At 39.3% G+C, this 19,396-nt stretch overlaps 1 protein-coding gene and 1 non-coding gene across 5 annotated transcripts in view; both read left to right on the forward strand.

Annotated features, from left to right (window-relative positions):
• The window catches only part of SOAT1 (sterol O-acyltransferase 1), a 79,933-nt gene that overhangs the window by 46,130 nt on the left and 14,407 nt on the right, over window positions 1-19,396 (forward strand). For all 4 annotated transcript variants that reach the window (XM_060643654.3, XM_060643656.3, XM_060643653.3 and 1 more), the window contains 8 exons: window positions 10,606-10,754; window positions 11,602-11,661; window positions 14,242-14,349; window positions 15,231-15,513; window positions 16,237-16,315; window positions 16,826-16,907; window positions 17,185-17,230; window positions 17,893-18,022. In XM_060643654.3, the coding sequence (XP_060499637.1) occupies window positions 10,606-10,754; window positions 11,602-11,661; window positions 14,242-14,349; window positions 15,231-15,513; window positions 16,237-16,315; window positions 16,826-16,907; window positions 17,185-17,230; window positions 17,893-18,022 (937 nt within the window). The remainder of the gene's footprint in view (window positions 1-10,605; window positions 10,755-11,601; window positions 11,662-14,241; window positions 14,350-15,230; window positions 15,514-16,236; window positions 16,316-16,825; window positions 16,908-17,184; window positions 17,231-17,892; window positions 18,023-19,396) is intronic.
• LOC132686964 (U6 spliceosomal RNA) lies at window positions 5,073-5,175 on the forward strand. Its single transcript, XR_009613917.1, has one exon. It is a non-coding gene; the product is annotated as a U6 spliceosomal RNA (small nuclear RNA).

Here is a 19,396-nt window from a genome sequence, read left to right on the forward strand (position 1 = left end):
ATGAGAAATAGCAAAATACATCATTTGGATAAGATGAGGGAGCTGCTTAAGCAGATGAAGATAAATAAATGTGTTTCACCTCAGTTTAGATTGATAAAAATAAGATGTCAGGAATATCATGGTCTGACTTAAGTTGGGAGACAGCTCAGGATGAATTTTATTTTAAATAAAAGGGATTATAATTTAGAGCTCTAATTTCATTAGCCACTGGGTTATCTTGAACCTTTGGCTTCTTGTTTTAAGGATTATGCAGTAGTTACACTCAAGACTTAACTCGCAAACAAGTGTTTCTTTTTAAATATGGAGGAGGAATTTATTATAATACACTATGACTGTAAACCTCTTTTAAGTTAGTGTGTTGAAATGAAATGCAAATTTCATGAAATTTTGTGATGGGACTAATTTATTAAATTACCTACTATTTTCAGGCTACATGTACATTGTTCCCTTTTTTTTAGGTTTTTGCTTTTTTGGTTTATGGTGCTAATCATAAAGAAAATATTTTAGCTCCAGTATGGTAGAAAGTGATATAATGTTATATGATGTCTAAGGTCATCTAGACCGGGGGTTCTAATCCTGGTTCTCTAGTTTACAAGGTCTGTGACCTTGGGCAAGTCACATTACTTGATTTGTTCGAGCTTAGATCTCTCCTATGTAAAGTAGGAATTATGTTGCCGATTTTACGAAGATTGTTTTAAGACTAATATATAAAGGCCCCTAACACAGTATCACAGACATTAAGTCACAGCCATTACTAACAATAGCAACAGTAGTGATTTTTAGTCCCTTTTCCTTCATAGCTTTTAATAAGAAATCAGGGTGAGGGAATTCTTCTAGACAAGTACTTTCTGCTTTGTAATAGACATTGAGTAGTCAGCAGTGGTATGAGTAGGAGTTTCACTGCTAGGGGTTGGTTTCCAAAGCTGTTTGGAAATACACTTAACACGTAAACAGTCTTGCAAGTTGCTTTGCTGAGAGCTAGATGTACAGTGGTTAACCAGAAGACATACTGTTTAAAGTCAGGTGGGGGAGGCAGACATTAAGACACCAAAAAATAGAAATGTATATAATGTTAGATGATATTAAGTGCTATGAAGGAAACGAATAAAGTACAGTAGCTTTAGTGTGAACTGTTAGGAGAAACCTCTCTTGAGGAGTTAATTTAGTTTAAGACCCAAACATTATATTACCTGTACTATTGTCTTATCTGTTTTGTTCAGAAAGGTCAGGTTTCCGGTTCCATGCCACTGTGAGGTTAAAAGTTCTCTGTGCAAAGCCGGGCATTGAGTCAGAGACATAAGTTCATGGACTAGCAATGTGACCTTGGAGTCAGGGTGTAATTTTTTACACACCGTCCTCAGTATGTATTTGTACTTTGTATTTCTTTCTCTGTTTACTTTTTTATTTTTTCCATGCCTCTGTGCCTTTGAAGTGGTGATTTTATCTATCCATAACTGACCTTGCTCTTGTCTCGTTTTAAAACTCAGTTCAGGGTAACCTGTACTTGGAAGGCTTTTTAGAAGAATTATTTCTCTAAAATGCAAATCGGAACATGCTTATAAAATGTGTTTAAAACCTCATTGTGGGTCACCTGGTTAAGCGCCCAAGGCTTGATTTCTGCTCGGGTCATGATCTCACGGTTGTGAGATTGAGCCCTGCCCGTCCAGCTCGGTGCTGAGCCCAGATCCTGCTTGGGCTTCTCTCTCCCCTTCTCTCTCTGCCACCCCCCCCCCCACCCCCACCCCCACCACATGCACTCTCAAAATATATAGACATTAAAAAAAAAAATCATTGGTTTCCTGTTGCCTTTATGATAAAACGAACAATTCTTATAATGGCCTGAAGGTCTGTCACAGTCTGGCCCCTTTGCTTCTTCAGCCTCATCTCTGATCGCTCATGCGCGCCTTCACTAAGCGTTTGGACCGTAGGATCTTTGCTTCATGATGGTTGTTCCCCATTGTTAGAATCTTAGAGGTTGTCCAGTTCAGCTGCTTATTTTTAAAAATGAGGTTTCTTTCAGAGGGGGTCTGGTGGGGGGATGGGCAAAATGGATGAAAGGGAGTGGGAGATACAGGCTTCAGTTAATGGAATGCGGAAGTCATGGGAATTAAAGGCACAGGTTAGGGAATATAGTCAATGGTATATTGTAAAAGTGTTGTATGGTGACAGATAGTAGCTACCTTTGTGGGCACAGCATCACGTATAGAGTTGTCGAGTCACTGTGTTGTACACCTGAAACTAATGTAACATTGTGTGTGAACTCCACTCAAAAATCGTTTTTAAAAAATGAAGTTTCTTGGGGCTCTTAAAATACGGTGATTCTGTTTAAATAGATGAAGCACGCTGCTTTTCTAGTTTCTCATTAACTGCCTGCCTCCTTCCTTTGGTCGTCCTTCCGTCTGTCTGTCATCGTGCTGGGACAATCATGGGCCATGGGCCGGGTGAAATTAATGTTAATAGAGATGAAATTGAGAACATAAGCAAGTTAGGAAGCCTGTAACACCCCAACCTCCTTTTCAGGTTGCTGATACCAGCTATTCAGATTTCTAGTGATCACACTGTGAAGTTCTGTAATTAGTGACAGTCTCCTGTTCTGGACGAACTCCAAAGGCAGAAGTGGAGCACTGTTCTGTATTTTTCTATATTTGCTCTTATAAGGGGAGTGACAGTAACAAGCAGTCACTATTTTCATCAGTATTTGGATCCATGAAATGAGGAGGCTGAGGAAACTCCGTGTCCACAACAGAGTTCTTCCTTGTGTCTGGGTGGCCCCAGCTTCTGTTAACTTTGATTCCTCAGAAAAAGGACAAATCTGGGCACTAAGTAATGAATATTAGACATCTTGTGGATACGGTGCTGTGTATAGGAACGTGGTAGATTTGAACCTTTTAATAGTTACAGTGCAATGACGTGGATACGGCTAGAGGGTATGATGCTAAGTGAAATAAGTCAGAGAGACATTGCACTCATGTGGAATTTTAGAAACGAAACAAATGAGCCAAGGGGGAGAAAGAGCGGGAAAGGCCAACCAAGAAACGGACTCAACCTTAGGGAACAAACTGATGGTTACCAGATGGGGGGTGGGGTGGGGTCGGTGTAAATAGGCCATGGGGAATTAAGGAGGGCACTTGATGTGCCGAGCACCGGGTAACGTTGAAACACTATATTGTATACCTAAAACGAATATTACCCTGTATGTGAGCTAATTGGAATTTAAATAAAAAATGATAAATCATTACAGCACGATTTTTATTTTACATTGGTTTTGTTTGTCTGTTTGTTTTTCCTTCACTGGTTAGCTCTGACTGGGTCGGAGCAGCAGATGTCGGTCTGTAGGGTGGTAACTATGTCAGATCCTGTGCTGGGCATTTTTTGCAGGGGCTTTTGTTTCGGGACTTTTTTTTTTTTTTTTTTCCACACCACAGTTTAGCAAGTTAGATGTTTTTTGTCTGAGTTTTGCACATGAGTAACTGTGGTAAAAGTGAAATAGCTTGCCTGAGGCCACACTCAAATGGTGGAGGTAGAATTTGAACCCAGGTCTGCCTAGCTGAAAGCGTGTGTTTTTCTACTTTATTACTCAACACTAAAGATATCTTTTTCCTACCTGCATATAAATTCTACCTCAGGAAAAGGAGACATAAGTTAACCATATTAAAATAGTACCTTTTGGGGGCGCCTGGGTGGCTCAGTCGGTTAAGCACCCGACTTCGGCTCAGGTCATGATCTCACGGCTCATGTGTTCGAGCCCCGCGCCGGGCTTTGTGCTGACAAACTCAGAGCCTGGAGCCTGCTTCGGATTCTGTGTCTCCCTCTCTCTCTGCCCTCCCCTGCTGACGTGCTCACTGTCTCTCAAAAATAAATAAACATTTAAAAAAAAAAAGGTACCTTTTTAGCTCAGCATCCCCAAGAAGTGTTCTGTCCTGTCCAGGGTATGAGTGGTTGAGGCCATATGTGGGGGGGAGGGGATTGTGAAAGCAAGTTACAAGGAGGCTTGACATCTGTCACCACCTTCTACTGGCCCTCACGCTATTGGGATGACTGATTTAATTCTTTTACCTTGTCTCTTCTCTTTCTGTTTCTCATCACTCTCAATGCCACTTTGTGGTATTCCCTGCACCATTAATAATTTATGTTGTTCCTCTTTGGACGGTGAGTGTCTGTCTTGTTTATCACCCTAGGTGCTGAGTAAAGTGCTCTTTGTCCTCCAACTGGGTTTGGTTCTGGGGATTGGATAGTGGGTTGGGAGAGCAAGGGGACGCTCTTATTTGTGGAGCGACTGGAAAAGAAGAAAAGGTAGGAGTTTTGGAGTATGGAGAAAAAAGGGAGAGAAGGAAGGGGAAAAGAAGAGGGTACAGTTGATGAAGAGGGTGAGGGTTGGGAGATTGTACTTTGCTCACTACAGGACCAGAGGCTGCAAGGTCTTTGGAGTGTAAGGCAAAGGCTTGTCTGGGGGGTTGTAGTGTGTAAGGCCAAGAGCTTGTGACAAAAGAAGCTGGCTCTGTACCCTATTCACCTTGAGTTGGGTGGGTTAGGACCTGATTTTAACGATTCTTACTGACATTTATGTAACATTATGATTTTTTTTTTTCTTGCTTCTGGTCTACTTAAGCCAGTACTTAATTGGGTAGGGGACTGGTTCCAGAATATGAGGAATCCTAGCTAAAAGGAACAGCTTGACTCCCTTTGCCACATTTCAAGATTCCAGGCTTTTTTTTTTTTCTTTAATTTTTTTTTAAGTTTATTTATTTATATTTGAGGGAGAGAGGGAGAGAGAATCCCAAGCAGGCTCCTCACTAGCGAGGCTCGAACTCATCCATGAACTGTGAGATCATGACCTGAGCTGAAACCAAGAGTTGGATGCTTAATGCACTGAGGCACCCAGGTGCCCCCGCCTGACTTTTTAAGTTTTTTTTTTTTTTTTTTTTTGAAGTTTATTTATTTTGTTTGAGCATGCAACTCTTGATCTCAACGGTTGTGAGTTCAAGCCCCACATTGGGTGTAGAGCCTACTTAAACAAAGGAGCTGTTCTAACAAGGGCCGCACAGCATCCTGAATTTAAATGGACAGCCCGTGTGCTCGCTTTGGCAGCACATATACTAAAATTGGCACGATGCGGACATCAGCATGGCCCCTGCGCAAGGATGACCTGCGGACTCAGTGGACAGCCACATTGTAGCAGGCGTCTGCATACCCTGCTGCAGGTTTGACTCTCTAAGGAAAGTCCTTGCAGAGCCCTGCCTGGGGCTCATTCCCACGAACCACGAGAACCCTGAGAACCTGAGCTGAAATCAAGAATCCAACACGGAACTGTAACCGACTGAGCCTCCCAGGCGCCCCGCAGGTTTCTTTTTTTAATGCTGAGCAAAATTTCAGTGGTCTGATTTGAATAGGGAGCAGAGTATTAAGACCTTATGCTGGGTAGCCCCCCGCCCCTGTCCTGCCTCCCTCTCCTCCTTTTCTTGTTTCAGGTAGGCTCTGTGTCCTACTTTGGGCTTGAACTCATGACCCTGAGATCAGGAGTCACGTGCTCGACCATCTGAGCCAGCCCCACCCCTCCTTCTTTCTAACCTCAACTCTTATCACTCCTCTTCAGCTGTGACATTCTGCTTCCTTAATATTTCTCACATTAGCTCAGGGTGTTCCCGCCTCAGGGTTTTTTGCAATGATCCTTTTTTCTTCCTGATACTTTTCCCACAGATACTCACTAACTTGTCCTCTTACCTCCTTCACATCTTCTCCAGTGTACTACTATCTTTGAGGCGAAATTTCCTTGACCTCTGTGAAAAACACCTTCCCCTGCCCACCCCCCATCCCCAATACCTTTGCATTATTTCTTTCCGAAACACCTGGCCTGCATTCTGTTATGTCCTGTGTACCCTCGTTGGAATTTTAAGCTCCATGAAGACAGGGACTTGGTTTTGTTCATTTTATCTCTAGTGCCTGGAACTGCATGGGACAACATTTTCATACGAGCCGGAAAAAAAAAAAAATCTTTATTAATCAGTCCAACTCTAGAGATTAAATGAGAACGCACCTTTTTTGTTTGCCACTTTTTTTTGGTTTTGTTTTGTTTGTTGGGGAAACATTCTATTGAAAAATTTCAAAATATGAGGATGGACATATAATTGAAATGGAACAGGCAAAAGAACTAAAATAAAATACTAGGAGGTAACCTTCATATGAAAAAATAATTCTATAAAGCTTTTTATTCTTTCTTCCAGGGAACATAGGTCCTTAATAATATTTTGTTCTTAAAAGCAGCCTGTGTGGTTCACTTCTGCTGTTTTGGCTCATACTTTCCTATCTCTCTCCATTTCATCACATCGTCTCCTTCTGGCACTTTTCCTTATTTTATTTTATTTTATTTTATTTTATTTTATTTTTATTTTTATTTTATTTATTTTTTTTTATTTTATGTTTGAGGTTTCAGCTCAGCTCCCAGTTCAAAAAAGACACTTCCAGTCATCTCCTACTTGCTTTCTTTGCTGATATCCTGTATGTTGCTCAGGTGACACTTAGGTGGTCCACTGTGTATTGTTTATATGTGTATATCTTGTATTTTCCATCTCTGTCTGCTGTCTTGCGGCAGCTGGGATTTTAGTGTAATCTCACTGCTCAGGACCCAAAAGGCATTTGGGAATTGCGGGAGCAGTTTTGATGCAGATGGACTGGGTCTGAGGACCCAGAGAGAGGGGGTGTCCCACAGGACCAGCCAGGAGGGTCCTTGGCTTTGTGCAAGATGGAAATCCAACACCCACTGAGAGGAAGTGAGAACAGAGTTTATTGAACACCAAGAGTGAAGATAAAGGAGTGTCTGGGAAACTTGGAAAGAGGAGTGAGACTTGTCTTTCCTTGCAGTCCAGGTTGTTTATTGAGGATTGTGGTCTGGTGACATGGAAAATCTGTCATGACCACCCCACCTGGTCACTTTTAGGTGTTATCTCTTGTGCTGCAAGACTCCAAAGAAATCACTAACTCCTTGACCTTTATAGGGAGGGCTTACATTATCTGATCTGTAAGGTGTATCTAAGGCAGGGGTATGAGTCCTAGTAAGAACAGAAGTAGGAAAAGGAACAGAAAAGCAGTATTTCATGGGATCCCTTTAGTTTCCCTGTCACAGTTTGAAAGACCTTCATGTGCTTCCATTAGATACATTGATATTTTTAGGCTTACTTTTAAAGACTTAGTCAAACTCTTATTGTAACACAACCTAGAAAAATGCTACTTGTGATATTTTAGGCTCAACCTAAACAGTTTAGTTAGGGGAATGAGCATTTATTTCTTGAAACAATTGTAAGACTTTTTCCTTTATGTGTATGAGTCCTACCAATTTAAAAAAGCACAAATTTACAATTTGAATACCTATAATAGGTGGCCCGTTATAACCTGAAGAATATGTTTTTGGTTCATACTTTTTAAAAACTGTGGATATGTAAGTTTTAAGACGGTAAAAATAGTTTGAGAGCAAAATATATAACAATTTTATGTTGTGAAAGTGTGCGTGTGTTACAGTTAGGTAAATATATAGTTGTGGAGGTAGTAAATATTATAGTATAAATGTTGATATCCTGTGGAAATGACATGACCTAAAATATAAACAGTGGGTCTTTGTGGGTGTAGGGGTGGCTTGAGAGGAAAAGGGACTTAAATTATATAACGATGCCATAAAACTGACTTTTTACTTTCTGTTATTTTGCACATAAAAATTGGAAGAGAAATAGATTGTCATTTTTATCATTTCTGTTATTTTGTTCTTATACATCTTTTGTAGAAGTTAGTTTAGTAGGGGATTACTTTGATACTTTGATGCATAAAAGGGTTAAATTTTTAAAAAGACATAAATTAGCATGTTGCTTTTTCAATAGCCATTTCTGCATCTGCAGCTTGGCTGTGGAAATCAGTTTTCTGTTTTTACTTCTGTGAGCTCACTGAACATGGATTTCTTTTCTTTTCTTTTTCTTTTTAATAATTTATTGTCAAATTGGTTTCCATACAACACCCACTGCTCATCCCAACAGGTGCCCTCCTCAATGCCCATCACCTACGTTCCCCTCTCCCCCACCCCCCATCAACCCTCAGTTTGTTTTCAGTATTTAAGAGTCTCTTAGGGTTTGCCTCCTTCCCTCCCTATAACTTTTTTCCCCCTCCCTTCCCCTCCCCCATGGTCTTCTGTTAAGTTTCTCAGGATCCTCATAGGAGTGAGAACATACAGTATCTGTCTTTCTCTGCCTGACTTATTTCACTTAGCATAATACTCTCCAGTTCCATCCACGTTGCTACAAATGGCCAGATTTCATTCTTTCTCGTTGCCAAATAGTATTCCATTGTATACATAAACCACAATTTCTTTATCCATTTGTCAGTTGATGGACATTTAGGCTCTTTCCATAATTTGGCTATTGTTGAAAATGCTGCTATAAACATTGGGGTACAAGTGCCCCTATGCATCAGCACTCCAGTATCCCTCGGGTAAATTCGTAGCAGTGCTATTGCTGGGTCATAGAGTAGGTCTACTTTTAATTTTTTGAGGAACCTCCACACTGTTTTCCAGAGCAGCCGCACCAGTTTGCATTCCCACCAACAGTGCAAGAGGGTTCCCATTCTCCACATCCTCGCCAGCATCTATAGTCTCCTGATTTGTTCGTTTTAGCCACTCTGACGGGCATGAGGTGATATCTCAGTGTGGTTTTGATTTGTATTTCCCTGATGAGGAGTGACGTTGAGCATCTTTTCATGTGCCTGTTGGCCATCTGGATGTCTTCTTTAGAGAAGTGTCTATTCATGTCTTCTGCCCATTTCTTCCCTGGATTATTTGTTTTTCAGGTGTGGAGTTTGGTGAGCTCTTCATAGATTTTGAATACTAGCCCTTTGTCTGATATGTCATTTGCAAATATCTTTTCCCATTCCATCGGTTGCCTTTTAGTTTTGTTGATTATTTCCTTTGCAGTGCAGAAGCTTTTTATCTTGATGAGGTCCCAATTGTTCATTTTTGCTTTTAATTCCCTTGCATTTGGATGTGTGTCGAGTAAGAAATTGCTGCGGCTGAGGTCAGAGAGGTTTTTTCCTGCTTTCTTCTCTAGGGTTTTGATGGTTTCCTGTCTCACATTCAGGTCTTTTATCCATTTTGAGTTTATTTTTGTGAATGGTGTAAGAAAGTGGTCTAGTTTTATTCTTCTGCATGTTGCTGTCCAGTTCTCCCAGCACCATTTGCTAAAGAGACTGTCTTTTTTCCATTGGATATTCTTTCCTGCTTTGTCAAAGATGAGTTGGCCATACATTTGTGGGTCCAATCCTGGAGTCTCTGTTCTATTCCATTGGTCTATGTGTTTTTGTGCCAATACCATGCTGTCTTGATGATTACAGCTTTGTAGTAGAGGCTAAAGCCTGGGATTGTGATGCCTCCCGCTTTGGTCTTCAATGTTACTTTGGCTATTCGGAGTCTTTTGTAGTTCCATGCAAATTTTAGGATTGCTTGTTCTAGCTTCCAGAAGAATGCTGGTGCAATTTTGATTGGGATTGCCCTGAATGTGTAGATTGCTTTGGGTAGCATTGACATTTTAACAATATTTATTCTTCCAATCCATGAGCACGGAATGTTTTTCCATTTTTTTGTACTTCTTTAATTTCCTTCATAAGCTTTCTATAGTTTTCAGCATACAGATCTTTTACATCTTTGGTTAGGTTTATTCCTAGGTATTTTATGATTCTTGGTGCAGTTGTGAATGGGATCAGTTTCTTTGTCTTTCTGTTGCTTCATTATTGGTGTATAAAAATGCAACTGATTTCTGTACATTAATTTTGTATACTGCAACTTTGCTGAATTCATGTATCAGTTCTAGCAGACTTTTGGTGGAGTCTGTCGGGTTTTCCATGTATAATATCATGTATGTCATCTGCAAAAAGTGAAAGCTTGACTTCATCTTTGCCAATTTTGATGCCTTTGATTTCCTTTTGTTGTCTGATTGCTGATGCTAGAACTTCCAACAGTATGTTCAACACCAGTGGTGAGAATGGACATCCCTGTCGTGTTCATGATCTCAGGGGGAAAGCTCTCAGTTTTTCCCCATTGAGGATGGTAGTATTAGCTGTGGGCTTTTCATGTATGGTTTTTATGATGTTTAAGTATGTTCCTTCTATCCCGACTTTCTTGAGAGTTCTTATTCAGAAAGGATGCTGTATTTTGTCAAATGCTTTTTCTGCATCTATTGACAGGATCATGTGGTTCTTATCCTTTCTTTTATTAATGTGATGTATCACATTAATTGATTTGTGAATATTGAACCAGCCCTGTAGTCCAGGAATGAATTCTGTTTAATCATGGTGAATAATTCTTTTTATATGTTGTTGAATTTGATTTGCTAGTATCTTGTTGAGAATTTTTGCATCCATGTTCATCAGGGATATTGGCCTGTAGTTGTCTTTTTTTGCTGGGTCTCTGTCTGGTTTGGGAATCAGAGTAATTCTGGCTTCATAGAATGAGTCTGGAAACATGGATTTCTTTTGATCTAGCTCTGTTTAAGAGAATCCTTTGGAAAAATGTTAATAACCTGCAAGCATGTGCTAGTTCCTAATGTGTTTTTTTTTTTAATTTGTTTTAAAATTTAGGAATTGAAGCCATTTTTTATGAAGGAAGTTGGCAGTCACTTTGATGATTTTGTGAACAATCTCATTGAGAAATCAACATCATTAGACAGTGGTGGGTGTGCCATCACAAGCTTTTCTGTTCTTGAAGGAGATAAAAACCATAGAGCTAAGTAAGTATGAATATTAGTTTCTTTTAGTGCAAACATGTACTCTGATCATGCTCAGTAGTCAGAATATGGACTGCAGGAAAAATGCCTGGATTCACATGCTAATACCACTTTTTATTAGCTCTGTGTTGTCTTGGGCAAATGAACCACTTGAAGGGTGGGTTTCTTCATCTTATTATGAGGATTATAACCAACATGTACCTCATTTAAGACCATGCCTTTTTTTTTTTTTTTTTTGAGGGAGAGAGGGCGCAAGTGAGCAAGGGGCAGAGAGAGAGAAGCTGGGCTCACCCAAAGTGGGGCTTCTGTTTTTTTGTTTTGTTTTTACCCAAAGTGGGGCTCATGCTCACTTGAAGTGGGGCCTGCGGTCGCCCAAAGTGGGGCTCAAAATCGCAAAATGTGAGATCATGACCGGAGCCGAAATCAAGAGTCAGATGCTTAGCCAATAAGCCACCCAGGTGCCCTGGCATCATAAATTTCAGTGCAGTTTCAGAGGACAGGCCAGTAACAGCGTGTGAACTGGAGCAGGGCTAGAGGCCTGTTAGGAGAAGAGAGTGGCTGTCTGTGTGATGGCAGGCATGCATTTCCATAGGGGCTGGGCTATGGAGAGCCTTTGAACCCTGCTCTAGTGACATCTCTTCTTTCCTAACCAGATAGGCCTGTGTATAGCTCACAGCATTGTTCAACATTAAATGATACAACATGCATAAAACCCTTAACATGGTGCCTGGGTCATAGTGAGAAGCTGCTTTATTAATGTTGTAAGCTATAGTTTCTCTTATCTATAGGTTTACATGTCTTAAAATACTTGCTGTGTTTATATTTTAATTTAATTTTTTGCTCTTTCCAGAGATCTCAGAGCACCTCCAGAACATGGAAAGATTTTTGTTGTAAGGCGGTCTCTCTTAGAGTGAGTATTTTTAGTTGCTTTTATTAAATTCTTAGTTTGAATTAAAAGTGTTCTGATTATTAAAATCACTGCTTAATCTACACATGTTTAGTGAGTTTGTTCTGTATTCATATAAATCATTGGTTTTGATACTTCTTGTACACTTGCTGTCTCTTTTCCTCCTCTGTGATCTTCTGGTTCTATGTCTAGTTTCAAAGGAGGAGTTAGCGGTAACAATGGTTAACTGTCCTCTGATAAATTCCTTGAAGTTGTGATGCAGAGAACCTATTACTTAAAAAGCTAGAACAAAAGTTTTCTGATTAGGTAAACCCCATTATGAGAGTTCTGGTGTTGCTGCCTTCTTGGAATATTTTTCATGTCTTTGGCTAGCCAGCCCAGAGACTTGATAGTTTTCTCAGATTTAACTTAGTTTAGGATCCTGATTATGTGAATTTTATGGAAAAAAAAAAATCAAGCAATGTGTATTAATCGTGGCGACCTCATTTGTGAACTGCAAATTAAAGGTGTACTTTGGGTAGGTAATGATTGTTTCTTTTATAGTATTCTCTGAGTAGATCATTTATTTATTTACTCAGTCATATATTCATTAACAGACTACTATAATTTCACCTGCATTAGTACAGGTCATCTAAAATAGTTGGGCTGGTGAAAAATTACCTTGAGTGTCTTAATGTGCTTTTTAAAACCAATACATCTTCAGGGTGCCTGTGGCTCAGTTGGTTAAAGCATCTGATTCTTGATTTCAGCTCAGGTTATGGTCTTGGAGTTGTCTATGGTCTTGGGATTGAGCCCTGCATTGGCCTCTGAGCTGGGCGTGGAGCCTGCGTGAGATTCTCTCCCTCTCCCTCTGCCCCCCCTCCCCATACACCACATCCCACGCACGCACTCTCGCTCTCTCTCAAAACAGAAAAAAATGACCATCTTCTACTTACCAAAATTTGCTTTCTGTGAGCCAACTTGATCTGTATTAATTTTGATGAGAAGAAAAGAGGGGTACAGAGGATCTGAAGCAGGCTCTGTGCTAACAGCAGAGAGAGCCCCACGGAGGGCTTGAGCTCACGAACTGTGACATCATGACCTGAGCCAAAGTTGGACACTTAACCAACTGATCCATCTAGGCACCCCAAGAAGGCCAGTTTTCTGGACCTGTTATGTTATATAGAATACAGTTTCAGTGTTTGCCACACTGTTGTTTGAAGAAATTTATCTTTTAAAATCTGTGTCTGGGGGGAAATGCAGGCTTTTCACATAAAAGGGAAAATAAATGATTTTGAACATTGTAATGAAGGTTTTAATGATAGAATTGTGCTATATAAAAAAATAACATTCAAGTATCTGATAATTACAAAACATTTTTCTTTAAGTTTATTTATTTTTGAGAGAGAGACAGAGTGTGAGTTGGGGAGGGGCAGAGAGAGAGGGAGACACAGAATCTGAAGCAGGCTCCAGGCTCTGAGCTGTCAGCACAGAGCCTGACGCGGGGCTCGAACTCACAGACTGTGAGATCATGACCTGAGCCGAGGTCGGACGCCCAACCGACTGAGCCACCCAGGTGCCCTTATAAAACATTTTTGTAACCAAGGAAATATTTTATGGCTCAGGTGGGTTTTTATTAGAATTTGAAGATTCCTAATCCAGGGCAATCTAAAATATCATCGAAAAGTTGTTTAGATGACGAGCATACATCTTTGCAAAAACAAAGCTAAACAAACTTGTTTTAGTCAAATATAAAAAATACCTATTTAAGAAGGTGTCATCTAGAAAGTCATTGCTGTATTTTAAAAGTAGCCCTATATTAAATGAAAAGATCAATGAGGATAGAAAATAAAAGCATTTGTAAATGGTTAAGTTTATCGATATGTAGGGTAGGGGTTGATTATCATCGTTATAGAAATGCATACATATGAATTTTTTTTATGTTTTTTAAAAATGTTAGAGAGAGAGAGAGTGCAAGCAGGGAAGGGGCAGTGAGAGGGGGGACAGAGGATCCAAAGCAGTCTCTGCATGACAGCAGCGAGCCCCATGTGGGGCTCGAACTCACAAATGGTGAGATCACAACCTGAGCCAAAGTTGGACGCTCAACAGACCGGGCCACCCAGGCTCCCCACATGTATGTGAATCTTAACATGTTGGAAATAGATAGCACTTAATGTAAGTTAAGTGTAGGGAGTGGAATGTAAGAATAAGATTAAAAAAAAAACTTGTAATCTTTGGAATAGCTTTTGTGTTTCCTGTTTTCATTGCCTTTTGCCTACTTACAAAACAGCCACTTCTGGCAGGTTTTCAAGAATGCCCATCATTTGTTTTAAATGTTTGATATCCATGCTATTTCTAGAAGGCAGTATCATTTTATTAGAAAGAACTTTATGCTAAGCTTTTACATTAAGTTTTTACCTTGGTCATGTCATTGACTATCTCTGCTTCAGATTTAATATTCTGTGATTACTACTGGAGATGTTTGCTCATGATTACTATTCAAGGGTAGATTAAACCCCTGCCGAACTGCCTTAAGTGTTTAATATGTGGTGTTTTAAAATTAAATATAGATAATTAATTTATTGGTTTGAACTGCATTTACAGCGAGCTGTTTGAGGTGGACCACATCAGAACAATATATCACATGTTTATTGCCCTGCTCATTCTCTTTATCCTCAGCACACTCGTAGTAGATTACATTGATGAAGGAAGGTAAGGCAAGAAAACGAATGTTTGGCTAGTTCCTGCATGGGGTATTGGGAGCTTTTGTGACATTTAAATTTTGGTAAATTTTGGTGATTTGGTTAAGTTTGCTTCAGGAAATCCCAGAGCAGCTCACTGGAGGATGAGATTCCTCTCTCTCAAGAGCACAACTAAATGGAATATTGGAAGTTTCATTAGTTTTATTTTTCAAATGGTCTTTTTTAGTACATTTTAGCAGTTTCTAAATAATTTTCCTAAATGGGAAAATTGTGTATATGCTGTTTATCAATTTTCTACTACGGTATGCATTTCAGGTTGTTACTAAAAATAAGTAGCTTATTGGAATTATGCTTGAAAAACATTTCTTTTTAATGTAAAAATGAAATTATAACTTTAAAAATGATAGGGTGGTAATCATACATTGAATTATGTGCATTATTAGAAAGTCACATTTTGACATAATGGTTTAGTAGTATATTAGTAGAGTTTTGAATTATTCCTATTCTTAAAAATCATCTTTTGGACGTAACAGTGATTGCTATTTCAATACTTTAGATATTCACTTTATAATATCTTAGAACTGAAAATTTATGAATGTTAGAATCTAATCACAGGAAGTTTAAAGTTTTATTCTTTTAGGTTATCTTGGGTACCTTATGTTCAAAAACTGTATTATATTAGGGCTTTTAGAAAATTTGTTGTTGGGATACATTGTGAAGCAGAGGCTTTGGAGCAGTTCTCTCTCTAGCACAGCTCTTACCTCCACAACTAGGGTAGATTAATGTTGTTGTGTTTCCTAAGGTTCAGAGTTTTAGGTCTGAAAGTTTGGGATTCTGTGAGTCAACGTACATTAAAAATTTGTGTTCTTTCTCTGTGCTTCTTCTCCCTAGGCTGGTGCTTGAGTTCAATCTCATATCTTACGCTTTTGGCAAATTTCCTATTGCCATGTGGACGTGGTGGACCATGTTCTTGAGTACGCTTTCAATTCCCTATTTCCTCTTTCAACATTGGGCCAGAGGCTACAGCCAGAGTTCTCATCCAGTGGTCCATTGTCTCATCCATGGCTTCCTTTTCATGGGCTTCCTGATAGGAGTTCTAGGTTTGGGACCAACATATGTTGCATTAGCTTACACGCTCCCACCAGCTTCCCGGAGCATTGTCATACTTGAACAGGTAAGGTTTTGAATGTTGCCCAGTGCAGTGCAACTTAGTTATTTTAACTTAGTTAAAATAATACTGATGTTCTGTTATTTTTAGTTGTATTAGTTGGATACATCTTTCTATCTGGTTCTTTGTGCTATTATTTATAAAATTAAAGTGGTAAACTAGATCATCTCCTATCTTGAAATTCATACTAGTTTCAGTATCCTCTGATTCTTCGTAATTATATTGAACTGTGCTGGGTGAATTCAAATTTTGTTCTTGAACACGTGTAGAAATCATTTAAAGTATAAAATATTTTTGTAATTAAAAACTCTACCTTTGAGGTGTCCGATTCATTGTTCTGTCATATATACGGTTCCCATCTGAATCAAGGATTTATTTTGTTCATACACCCTTTAGAATTTTCTGACTTACATTGGCTCTCTGTAATGTTCTGTGTGACTAATGGGAAGGACTATTTCAGGAAACTTTGTTTGAATAGGTTTTTTGTTTCTTACAGTAATACAGTTGTAATAGATAAAATGCTGTTAGATGCAAAATAATTTGAGTAATAACATGTCCTTCCTTAGAGTTTGTTTTTCATTTGTTTTATTCCATAAAAGTGAACTTGAGTTGGTGTATGCAAAATTAGGAAGTTCTTTATATGATTACAATCTAGTGATGTTCTGGGGTTGCTTATGGAGACAAGACGATGGTAGAAAATTCATCTTTTCCCCCCCCCTCCTTTTGTAGATTCGTTTCATAATGAAGGCCTATTCATTTGTCAGAGAGAATGTGCCTCGGGTACTAAATTCAGCTAAGGAGAAATCAAGTATGTAATTTCATTAGGTCAAGGATTATTCAATAGAATATTTCAACCTTTGGTATTTAGTGGGATGGCTTATTACATTCTGTAGACGTTATGTTCGATTTCAGATATGTAGGATCCATACTGATTTGGAAGACTGTCTTACTGTTTCCTGATTGTTCCCGTTTTGCCTTCGTACCTACAATTGAAAAACATTGATCACCAGCCTCTTACACTTGGTCTTATTTTTATAGGATGTTAATAGACTCATTACACCCACGTGTGCTTCCCTTTGAATTGCTGCTTCAAACTCTAGAAGGTATTTCTAAGTCACAGGAATAACTTAGTTTAGACAGATCGGTAATATTGAATCCGTACAAGAATAAGAAGTCTTCATCTGGGGAGATCAGGAAGAAGTGACGTGGGCTAAGAGAAGTCATTTTATTCTTCCCTATTGTGTGCTTTCTTCTCCCTTTTAGTTTTGCCAGGAGAAGTTGAAGAGTGTCTGATCTAACCACAGTTTTCCTTTTCCAGAGACTGTTCCAGTACCCACAGTCAACCAGTATCTGTACTTCCTGTTTGCTCCTACCCTCATCTACCGTGACAACTATCCCAGGTAATGGTAGCGTGAGGTTCGAAGAGTGTTGAGCACCAGAAGTGTAGCCTGAGTGAGGTGGGATAGTAGGCAGGGGCCAGTTCATACAGGATTATAAAGAGTATAGGATGAGTTTTAATTCTCATGCTGGCATGGGAAAGCCCCAAATGGTGATTCTGGCAATCCGATTCGATTGCAGTAATCTGGACAGAATTATACAGGCATTTCCTATGCCAGAAATGATGTTCTGTGTTCATTAACTTTCTTTAGAAAACTTACTTTGTTTCTTCCTTTTTAGGACTCCCACTGTAAGATGGGGTTATGTCGCTATGCAGTTTTTACAGGTGAATTTTTTCTTTAACCACCTAAGGTTTGTTGATTGGTGGGAGATGGGGATTCAAATTTATAATACTAATTTAATCTATTGAAGCTCTTGGTAAATTCTTGTCATCTGGGGACTCTGGAACGCTTTTTGAAGTCTTTTAAAATGTTACCAGTACAGTAAATGGTATTTGTTTTGTCAACATCAGAAGTCATTTGTTTCAGTAAAAGAATTTATTTTAATTAAGTCATTTCATTTGGTAACTTTAGTAAGCCTTTACATTTATTTCTCCCTCCCCTTATGGTTTTTTATTTTGGGAAATATATGTGTGGGTATAGTTTGAATGATAAGAATCATAAATCCCAGAAGTTTCCATTTTAAAATCTTGTCTCAACCAAATACCCATTTATGAAATAAGTTCCTCTGTTCTGGGTTTTATGTAGCAGGATAAGCAGGTTCCAAGGGTTTGGTATGTCATTTGGTAAAGGCTTGAGAGAAGGTATGATAGAAACTAGGCTTGAGTAATATCTGTGAAGGATTGTAGGTTGGCAACTTTATGTAGTAGCACTAAATGGAACACAGATGGAAACATCAGTCTGAGGGTCACATTTCTCTTCTATTGAAGGAAAAAAATCCCCGTCTTTCCTTATCAAGTCATGATTAGTATGTCTTTTTATTTTCCAGGTTTTTGGTTGCCTTTTTTATATGTACTACATCTTTGAAAGGCTCTGCACCCCCTTGTTTCGGAATATCAAACAGGAGCCCTTCAGCGCTCGCGTTCTGGTCCTATGTGTATTTAATTCCATCTTGCCAGGTAACATGGGTACTAGTTAATGTGGCTATTGATGCAGGAAAAAGAGGGCTATGGAATATGCACTTTTTTGATTTACCTGCTTTTTGCTATGAACTCATCTGTACATCTGTACCCATGTCACCCTCTTTCTGTCTGTCTCCTAAGTAAGTATACTTCCAGTTTCAGCCCAGTCTTCCCATTTGTCTTCTGACTTCCACTCAAGTTTTGCTTTCTGTGACTGTGGATAGTCCATATTTACACCTGATCTTCCCGTTCACTGTCCACTTCACTGTAATCTTCCTCCGACTCTATCCAGGCCGCAGATATGGCCTTTATTGAAATCACTGGTAACCTCCTGATTCTAAATCCGGTAGATGGTTTAGCCTTTATCCTGTTTCCTCTCCAGGAAGCATTTGTTGGATGCTGTCGACCACGTTTGGAAACCTCTTGCCGCCTGTTCTTACTCTCCTGTCTTTCTGGCCATACCTCTATCTCCTAACTTCATTCATTCCACTTAGTTCTTTTTTTTAGAGATGTAGGAGTACCTATTATGTGCCAGGTGCTGTGGACCTAGTAGTGAACTGGACACACATACTCTACTCTCTGGAAGCTTGCAGTTTAATTATATTTACAGTTTCCTTTACTTACTTTCTTTTTTCTCTACCTCTTAAATGTTGGTTATGTCTTTTATTACCTTCCTTCTTCCTTTCCCTCTCCCATGCTCCTAGGTAACCCTTTATGATTGTCCCTCGAGATTTACTCCAATAAATTATTTTATCTGTCCCTCTAATAGAATATGTATTAAATGCATATCTTCCTCACTAGGCTGCAAATTCCTTGAGATCAAGGATTGTGTCTTACAGCCCGTCAGCCAATCACAGTCTTTCCGATATTGTGTAATACATAATAGATGCTCCATAAATATGTTTTGATATTTTTTGAATAAACAGGTGAATGAAAGGGGTAGGCATATAAACGGATATTTCACAATATAATGTATAATATAGGTTACAACGTAATATATATTAACTGGGATGAACAAGGTGCTGATGAACTTCGCATCACATCGGACATGACATTTGATACTGAGTATTGAAAAACAGCTAGATGTTCGGCAGAGAACTGGTGGAAATGTGCTTTTAGGTGGTGGGATGGAAGCAGAGGCATACGGAGGATTTTAGGACGGCAGGAGTCCAGTCATGGACCATGTTTACAGCAGTGCGAGTAGAGTCAGATTGGTTAACTTGGTCACTTTGGACATTTTGCTGGATAACTCCGTTTGGGGAGGCTATCTTGTGTATTGTAGGATATTTAGCAGCATCCCCACCTCTCTAATTAGATACCAGTAGTACAGCCCCTATCCCTTGAGTCATGACAATGACATGTGTCCAGAAT

The sequence above is a fragment of the Panthera onca genome, chromosome F1, assembly GCF_046562875.1.
Source record: "Panthera onca isolate mPanOnc1 chromosome F1, mPanOnc1 haplotype 2, whole genome shotgun sequence".
Classification (NCBI taxonomy): domain Eukaryota; kingdom Metazoa; phylum Chordata; class Mammalia; order Carnivora; family Felidae; genus Panthera; species Panthera onca.